We start from the raw sequence: 10,083 nt of genomic DNA, 5'->3' as shown, positions 1-10,083 counted from the left end.
ATACTGTTTAGAGCTTTCATTAAATATCAACTTTTCGTGTGCCTCCCCTGCTACAATAAGGCAATATCATTTGCATTGTTTCATTGAACAGATACTATTTTGACCTTTAGAATATCTCACTCACTTTTGGGGTTGTTTTCTGTCTTTCCCAAACCGTTTGACTCCTGGTTACTCATCTAGGTTATAATGTGAACATCCTGACGTAACGGGGCAATCCCCCAATGTTAATACAGTAGGTCTTAAATCTCCATGGACGGCTTGAGAGAAAAGAACTCAAATACCCAATACCTGAGAAGTTCCTTCTAAAGACCAAAAACATGCCATAAACCTATGTAAAGGGTTTTCTTCTATACTCAGTGTTTTCCAGGCTCAGTCTAGGAACAGTAAGTTTGCCTTCTTCCTGGGAGAAATCACAGGCCCTGAGGGCAGTAAGGAATATAGAGTTTGAGGCAGCCTTAGGTTGGGGCCCTCACTACCAAACCACAAGATGAGATAACATCAAATCTCAGTTAACTAGAGCCCCAACTGCTCAGCTGTGCATTTTTAGGCATTTCATTAATTCTGAACTTTACATTTATTTGACTTGCTGAATATCTCAGTTTACCACAAGATGGCAGCACAATGTTTTTTTGTTTTTTGGTTTTGTTTTAAGTGGATGACTAATTCCTGTTTCTAGAGCTTCGATAGAAGATCAAGAGCTAGAAAGGAACCATGGCTAATAATTTTTCTTCTTATTCCTATAATTGAAAAGAAAAGAAGGAATGGATATGGAAGGAAGTAACAGAGGAAGAAAAAAAAGGAAGTGGGATGGAGGGAAGGAGAGAAGGGAGGCAATGAAAGGGAAAAGGAAAAGAACAAAGAAAAAAGGCCACATTCAGCTAGATTATATTTAACTAAAGAAAAGGAAATAACCAAGCAACCGATGTAGGAAATTTCCGAGAGAGGAAACCAGTGCTGTAACCACATTTATTCACAGCCTTGAAGTGTGAGTATAAGATAGACATTTGACCTTCTTATAAAAGCATCTGTCTCTTTGGGAAACTATGAGAATGAATTTACATTTTACAAAGGGCTCTAGTCCTTTTAAGTGAGTCTTACATTAGCATACTTATCAACTGGTACTTAGGACTTTATTTAGTATCCTTCAAAGAGGTTTCACACGTTGGTTTCCATGTTTAATTGAGTGAAGAAATAAAAGATTATTCAAGAAGAGAATAATCAGACACACAGAGGCAGCCATGCCTTGGTGCCGCAGAAATGAAAAGGCTGCCACCAGTTGAGCACTCCTTAGAGTCCGAGAGCTGAGAAGAATTCTTTTAGAGTTGGCTCTTTGATTCTCCATGGACCACCCACTACTTACTTGGCTTACTGTTAACCCCAGCTACTTGCTCTCCTTTGTCTAATGAATTTGACATAGCAGAGAGTTCTGGAGAGGGAGAGATTGTAGGAGTGGTGATTGCCTCAAGCATTGAAAATCTTTAGGTTGAGGTTTTTCAACCTTAACGGTAATGATATTGTGGGCCAGATAATTCTCTTTTGGGGAGGGGGAGGGCGAAAGGATGTCCTCTCCATTGCAAGATACTTAGCAACATCCCTGGCATGTATTCACTAAATTCCTGTACTGTCTCCCCAGTTGTGACAACCAAAACTGTCTCCAGACATTGCCAAGTGACTCCGGGGGAGCAAACTTGTCTTCACTGTCCCATACGAGAACAAGTGCTCTAGATAAACTCTAACTGCAGGAATGAAGGAAATCCTGAAAGTTTTGTTCATCTTGGTGTCCTGTTTATGAGCCAAACTCACATTGGATCATCAGAGAAATGTGTGTTCTTCAAATCCCTGTGAGAAATCTCTAAGTATTAAATCCAGGCATAAATGCCTTTATTAGAGCCAGGTTAATGTTCTCTGTATGGAACAAATCAACATAAATTTATTGTGAACGTTCTGCTGAGCAGAAACTTATACCAGGCACCATAGAGTGTACAAAACAGTAAGACTTTTTGTTTGTTCATTTTTGAGATTTCCACAGCAATTTATTGTTCATGAGTTTTACAACTTTTTCATGAAGATAACTTACATTTTTAAAGCATCCTCAAATATTCAAAAGGCATTATTGGGCATTACCATTTTTAATTTTTTTAAAATTTTATTGATTTATTTTGAGAGAGAGAGAGAGAGAGAGAGAGGCAGAGGAAGAGAGAGAAAAAGAATCCCAAACAGGATCTATACTGTCAATGCAGAGTCCTATGTGGGTCTTGAACTCAAGAACCATGAGATCATGACCTGAGCTGAAATCAAGAGTTAGACGCTTATATAATGCCTTAACAGGCTCCCCAGGGGTTATCATTTTAAATCACTAACACTTTACTAGCAATGTTATTAAGTACCTATATCACTAAAAATTTTCCCTCTTACTTAAAAAAAATTTTTTTAATGTTAATTTTATTTTTGAGAGAGAGGGAGAGAGAGAGAGCATGAGTGGGGGAAGGTCAGAGAGAGAGAGACATAGAATGTGAATCAGGCTCCTGGCTCTGAGCTGTCAGTACAGAGCCTGACACAGGGCTCGAACCCATGAACCATGAGATCATGACCTGAACTGAAGTCTACGCTTAACCAACTGAGCCACCCAGGCACCTTTTACTTTTAAATAATAATGATGAACTAGTGGAAGCAATTTCCCATCTTTTTGATGACTATGAGTGTCAGTTGCACCTCCAATAAAAGGTCCATTGACAAATATTCTTGGTACAGTTCTTTCACAAGTCATTTTGTAGAGAGCATCTTGAAATTGACTTCCATATTCAAGCATGTTCAATTCCACCACGTTATAGTTAACATTCATGTCATGGAAAACTTTTTTTTTTTTTTTTGCCATTGTACAGTAAGAACAAGATGTTTTTGAGAAAATCACTACTCAATTATCAGAAATTGTTAGTTCGAGAGAATCTGATTTATGGGAGTGGTTGCTAACTTCACCAAAGATGATGATGTGCTGTTCCCCATCCTGTTGGCTTCAAGGGCTTGGCCCAGCCCTGCACCTGTTTCTTTAGGGATTAGGGATGTTCATAAAGACTCACAGGGCCAGGGAAACAGTGCGTGGGGACTGTGGCCGACATTCTGGTGAAACGGAGAAGAAAAATTACTGAAACAGAATAAAAGTGCCTGCGACATTTACATCAATAGTAGAAAAAATTTTTCATAGAAATGAAAACAATTAAGGCTGGTGGCATTCTTATTATGTACGAGACACATGTCTACCCATTGAGAATGTCCACTTTTTATTCATCTAATTTAAATTTTGCAGGATCTCTATGAAGAAGTATTATTTGCATTCCATAGGTGAAAAAACAGGCTGAGGGTTCACGTCACTAGCTCAGTGTCACATTAATAGTAGGTGGCAAAGGCCAGATTAAACCTGATCTTTCCAACACCAAGAACTGCGCATGCTCTGGTGCCAGCCACTAACCCTTGGGGATCTAGTTAGGGGAATAACACAGGTACATAGGAAAGGTGTCTAATGTCCCGAGGCTGTAGATGATTTATTTCAAAAGCCATAAAAATTATAAGACACATTGCTGTAGCGCAGAGCGATGGAGAAATTGTTGGGGGTATGGTGGGTCTTGACCCGAGTGTCTTTAAGAGATGAAGAACTAGAGAGATGGGATAGAAAGATGGGCAAGGGTGGGTTCAGTTCCATCCAGGGTAATCTTGTGAGGAACAGCATGGCTGCGCGAAGGTGTTGAGAGTACAGGGTAGAGGCGGCCAACAGGAGCGGATGACCCATGCTGAGAACGAGTCACATCAGTTGGGAAGGGAGGCAGAGGGTCTGGAATATAATCCAGATGTCCTACACTGTCAGGCCACAATAGTGTGTTTTGTCCAGCTCAGAGTTGTGCAAATCAAGAAATTAAAAAAAAAAAAAAAAAAAACACAAGAATTTGGATTCCTAACATGCCTGAATATGGCGACATTGGGCCTACGTTCTTGTACCTCAACTTTTGACTGAAGTCAAGGAGGGGTTGGTGTCTCTTTTCATGGGCGAGGGGGCTTTCCAGTTCAGCAAGATCCATACCGTGACCTGTTCTATTGCTCTCCTCTTGCTTTGCTTAATTGTCTCTTTAGCCCTTATGAGCGGTGACATTGCAGCGAAATTTAGAAAGAGGTGTTCTCAAAAAATTAATTTGATAAAACCCGTTATAAATCTACTATTTCTTCTAGTAGTCCACTAGATAGAGGAGACAAAAGCTAAGCCTCCCCTCGACATTTTCCTATACATCCGAAGATTGTTATTAGACTTTCCTTGCATTCCTGTCTTCTCCACTGAAATTACCCTTGGTTGTTTAGCCTTTTCCTGTGACTGTGCGCTATAAACTTGTCATCGTGGTTGTTGCTCAATGCTGCCATTGATGCTGACTTTCACACCTTTGTGAGCACCAACCTGTATACCCCAGCACTTACACCATTTCCTTAACTCGTACAACTCCACACAACTGTTTTTGAGTGATTATTATTTTTCAGGCACTGTTTTATGAATGCGGTCTATTACTGAATGACAGACAAAACCCAACAGGATGTATATTCTGTGGGAGATGCAGACAATAAGCAATGAACATAATAAATAAGTAAATGGCAGATATTGCAAAATGCTATCTGCCAAGGGGAAAAAAAACCCAAGAGAGTTGAATGAGGGGGTTGGTCATGGGAACTGCAACTTTAAATAGAGTGGTCAGGGTGGGCCTCGTTGAGAAGGTGACATTTAAACAAAGACTTGGAGACGGTTGTTGTGGGAAATGACCTTGACCCGGTGGGAACCTGCAAGTACCAGGGCAGCTATTCTGTGGTGGAGCAGAAAGGTTCACAGGCCAAATTCAGATGCTTCAGTCATCTAAATTATCAGATCAAAGTGAAACACATGGAAAGCACCAGAAGGAAAGAAATGGTATAGGTTAACATACTTACGGAAATGTATAAAGGTAGGAGGCTTACAATATGGGAGTCCCGGGTTATGCAATATTAATACTCCTCCCCCCAGAAGCCTTCTCTCTCAGAGTGAGGTTATAAGGACCGGACTTGAACTTAACCCAGAGCCTCAGCAGATAGAAAGTGCCTGGCACCGATATCAGAGAGACTCCGGACTAAGTATTCTTGGCCAAGAGCTATGGCTCATGTACTAGCCTGCTGAGCAGCGATGAGCTTTTTCTGGTTCTCTTGGGCAGAAAACATGTGGAGCCCGAGTGGGGACCATAACGCATATCGCCGAGGGGTGGCTAATTTGAGATCACGTAGCTATCAACCTGCAGGTGACATGATCAGTACCTGGCTACTTGGTCCTTCCATCCCTTTCTTTGTAGAAATAACACTTTTGATCAGCCCATGCTTCAAAAATCATATATCTCACTTTCAGTTTATCCTTCACATGTCTCATAGGATCCTTACTATATTTAGCGTATCTTAGGAGTCTTAGCCTTCTCGTTGGTTTTCGTAACTTTCTGAGCAGAACTGAATAGTCTCAGAAACATGTAGGAAACGGATACACAGAAGTGCAGGAGGGAGTCACAGGGCTATCACAGGGGAGAGCACAGCAGGCAGAGAAAATGCTAAAGGTGTGTCTGCTGAGATCGCGGGACGGAGAGGACAGTGTGGCTGGGATGGAGCGAGTGCAGATTCGCCGAAGAGGAGGTCAGATTTTGCTGGGCCTTGCAACCATCCCGAGGACAAGCACAAATACATCCTTCATTGAGTTACACTGCCAACGTTCTTTTTCCGTCCTCTAGGAATTACCCTTTACTCACAAGTCAGAGGAAAATCACAGTACTGCAGTATCATGGAAGCCAGAGAGAGTTTCAGAAAGAGGTCAGCTGTGTCAGAGACACTGAAATGACTTGGATAAACAATAGACTATGGGGGATGATGAGAATAAGGTGGAAGAAAAGGCCATTTGAATTAGCAATGAAGATGTCATCGGTGACCTTCAAGGAACAAGTTTCGAGGAAGCAGTAGCAGCAGAAGGGCTGAGTGCTAATGCGACAGAGGAAATGTGTGGGGAGGAAAGGGATGTATTGCTTCCTCGGGCCTGGTGACCTTTGTGCCTCATGGTTGCTGATATGAGAAAGCCCCCCTCTTCGGGAGAACTGTGGCCCAGCAGAGCTTCCACTTCCCAGCAGAGCCCCACAGACCCAGTTCCCACGTATCAGGCTGCTGATTAAAGTATTTCCAGCAAAGTTGATGAGATTCTTTGAAAGGTCTTTGAGGTGGCTCATTCAAGTGAATCCATTTACTCACTGTTTGTTTTTTGTTTTTTTTTTTTCATGAATAGGGGGGAGGAAAGATGCGATTAATAATTCTATCTACTGATTGGTCATTTCTAGCACTTAAAACACAATCATTCTGGTTTCAAAGTTTATCTGTCCACCCGTCCATCCATCCATCCATCCATCTGTCCATTCATCCATCCATTCTCTTCTGGATAGCTATCTCTAAGAGAGACAGGCTTTCCTTCCCTATAGGGCTACTCGGTCCACCTGTACTCTGGAATCCAATTTCCTCCCCACCTGCCCTCTCCCTTATTTCTGATTTCTTATCTCTCCCTTTCCCGAATAAACCCACGTTATTTCTTTCTATCTCCAAAAATAACACCTCTCCCCACCCGTATTCATCCTTAGTTATCACTCTCGGTGTCTTATTTGCTGAGAACCAAGTTCCCTAAATGCAACAGCTGCATAAGCTTATATCTGCCCTTGTCACTCCACTGAAACTGCTGTCCCTGAGGCCCAGTCGTGCTCATGTCATCACAGGACACCCTCATTTATTCCTTATATCTTATATTGTAAGTGTCTATTTTCCTTTCTGTCTTACTCAATAAACAAAGTTCCCTGAGAGCAAGATGGTTTCATATTTACCTCTGTCCCCAGCATCTAGAACAATCTCTGGCACATATTAGGCGTCCGTTGTTTGATGAATGAATGAATCAGTGAATGAATGAGTCCTGTTTCCCACCTCTTTCACATTTGACTGTCGTTTTTCTATCAGTTACTCAGATAATATTCTCTGGGGTTTTCACTCTAACCTTCTGTCGATTCTTTTGTGGCTTCTTATCTTTACATGATGCAATTTCATAGGGTTGTCTTAGCTCTTCTTTTCTCAACACCATCTACTCTACCTGGGCAAGCTTGTCAATAGCTAGAAGTTTTAATTACAACAATTCAGTACCCCAAGCCCTGATCTCATACCTGTTCTTCAGACCCATATATCCAGCTGCCTACTAACATTCTCCATTTAACGATCTTGTGGAAGGACCTCAAATATATAAGTTAAATCACTAAGCCCATAATTCCTGTCTCAGTGAATGGTATAGCTATCCATTTAGTCACCAAAGCTAGAGATACGGGCATTTTCTTAGATATCTATTTTCCCTGATTGTTTCACTTAATCGGGAATTATTATTTTTTTTTAGATTAGACTCCCAGGATGTATCTGAAACGTGTCCTCTGCCTCTCCATGTTTATTGTCATAGTCTGAGTATCATGGGTGACATATGAAGTTTGTTGGGGCAGAGATGAGTTCTGCCACTTTCCGCGGAAACCCCTCCCTACACACACACACACACACACACACACACACACACGCACACTTGTGCCTGAGCATACACACAGAGAACTGTGATTAGGGTCAGGACATTACACATGCCAGGTTCCAGGCCTTCTAGCCATCTGTGAGACAAAGCCAATAGCCTCCTCCCTGCCAGCAGAGAGAGGAAAGTAGGGAGGCAACATTGAAACATACGGTAAGTCTAATGATAATGGCTCCTCTGCTCCCATCTGAAAAGCTTCTCCCTCAAAGAGTATCAAATAAAATAGAAAAAAAAAAGGAGCAAAAAGGAACCAAAAGATATTTTGCCTGCGGCAATTCCAACCACATATTTCAAAATCACTTGTTAACTTCCCTCTCTCTATTTCACTGTACTGAGTATCCCTCAGTAAAGACTTGTCATTTCAGAATTGGATGATGTTGCCTCTTTACTGCATCATTTTAGAATGAGTTCATCGAAGATTTGACATCCCAGGCCCTAACTGTACGGAGCATGAGACTGGGACAGCAGAGAGGTGGTGGGGGGACAGAGCTGGGTGCAGGGACAGAGTCCCTGATTTCCTGACTTAGAGGAGATCACCAGGCCCTTTCACGCAGCATCATCTGTGACAGTTTAACTTGCTCGTGGTGATGTTACTTCATTACTTCTCTCACTTCTTTTCTGGGGAGAGGGCTGGATAGGTGTTTCCACTAAAAAATAGGGAGGGGGAGGCTCAGATAACTTTAGAGAGTTTGGCTTTGTAGACTGAGGGCAAAAAGTAATAATTCAAAGATTTGAAGCAGAGGATCATAGTATCAGGTTAAGGTGTTAGAAATAATATAAACAGCCCATTTTTCCTAGTGCTTATTATGTTAACAGTCCCCGTGCCAAATGTGTTATGGTAGGTTTTCTTTATTTAATTTTTAGAACAGCTCTATGAAGAAAGTACCCTGAACGTTCCTTGTTTTTTGTTTTTTGTTTTTTTTTTTTAATTTATTTATTTTTGAGACAGAGAGAGACAGAGCATGAACGGGGGAGGGGCAGAGAGAGAGGGAGACACAGAATCAGAAACAGGCTCCAGGCTCCGAGCCATCAGCCCAGAGCCTGACGCGGGGCTCGAACTCACGGACCGCGAGATCGTGACCTGGCTGAAGTCGGACGCTTAACCGACTGCGCCACCCAGGCGCCCCAGAACGTTCCTTGTTTTGCAGATACAGAAACAAAGACCAGAGGACCATATATCTAACGTCCTGCAGATAATAGGAATGGGGCTGGGGTTCACGGGGCTCAAGCCCATTTCAACCACCACCCTGAGCCCGGACTCGTGACAAAGAGAATGAGGTGGCTTTGCTAAGGTAGGTAGTTTTTTCCTCAGGTGAATCTCTACCTTCCTTCCCCGTCTCATTTTCCACCATTTGCCTGTGTTGACGCTGTATGACTGTCCTACCTAAATGTTCCAGGCTCTCCTTTGCCTCCGAGGTGTGGCACGTGCTGGCCCCCCCTCGAGAAAGTTCTCCCATGCTCCACCATGGCAGCCACCATTCGCCCTTCCAAGCTGTTCGGTCACCGTCTCCTCCGGTCCACCTTTACCAACTGTACTCCTTCCCGTTCGTCGCCCCATCCTGGTGGTTCCTGTAGATATTCATCCTTTTCCAGCATGATCTTCAAATATCTTTGCTTTGATCACCTAAAATCGTTTTAAAGTTTATTTATTTATTTATTATTTTTGAGAGAGAGGAAGAGAGAGAGAAAGAGAGCACCCCAGTGGAGGGAGGGGCCGAGGGAGAGAGAACCCCAAGCAGGCGTCACGTCCAACGCGGAGCCTGACGGGGGAGCCGAATCCCACGGCCGTGAGATCATGACTTGAGCCCGAAACGGAAGCTGGGCGCCCCGCCGAAGATCATTTAAGAACCGTGCGCCGCTTTGCATTGTTTTCCATGTGCTATTCCGCAATTTTTCATCACAAACTTAAATAGCGGCGAAGGTTGTAATGTCTTATGTATTATAAACGGCAGGTTTCTGTTAAAACGTGACATGATGGATACAGACGGAGCTTAAGTTTTCACCTCATTGGCAGCCGCCATCATCATCCTTGGGGGGGAAAAAAATGCAAGGGCAAGCTTTTCTTCAACGACCGGGAATTTTATATACTGTAATTTTTTTTTTCTTTTGCCCTCCAAAGTCACTTCCGTGTCTCTGCAGCTTTTCTTCGCAAGGTGAGAATATCGTTTATGTTTGAAAAGAAACGCAACATTTTACTGTTGCCGAAAGGAGGTTCTCAAGCAGATCAACTTGAAGAAGAAGAAAGAAACCTGGATGTTGAGAATCTGACTATCTATTCTGAACTATGTCCACATGCCCCTGGGGGCACACACTCCAGTTCAAAGACTGCTGCTCTATACCATCCCACCCTTGTGTTACCCCAAATCAGTTTCTCTCATTATCCTGTAATTCTCATTTTACCCCTCTATATCTCCCCCCCCCCCCCCGAAACTCGAGTGTGAGCACAGTCTTCT

At 42.7% G+C, this 10,083-nt stretch overlaps 1 protein-coding gene across 1 annotated transcript; it reads right to left on the bottom strand.

The window, feature by feature from the left end:
* Window positions 1-239: 239 nt before the first annotated feature.
* LOC123385751 (glutaredoxin-2, mitochondrial-like) lies at window positions 240-3,003 on the bottom strand. The gene is given in 3 exon segments (XM_045058662.1): window positions 240-302; window positions 2,642-2,941; window positions 2,944-3,003. Coding segments are annotated over 3 exon segments (423 nt in total).
* Between the last annotated feature and the right edge of the window lie 7,080 nt (window positions 3,004-10,083).

This window comes from Felis catus, chromosome B2 (genome assembly GCF_018350175.1).
Source record: "Felis catus isolate Fca126 chromosome B2, F.catus_Fca126_mat1.0, whole genome shotgun sequence".
Taxonomy (NCBI): Eukaryota; Metazoa; Chordata; class Mammalia; order Carnivora; family Felidae; genus Felis; species Felis catus.
The sequence above is the reverse complement of the archived record's forward strand: the minus strand, read 5'-3'. Positions and strand labels throughout refer to the sequence as shown.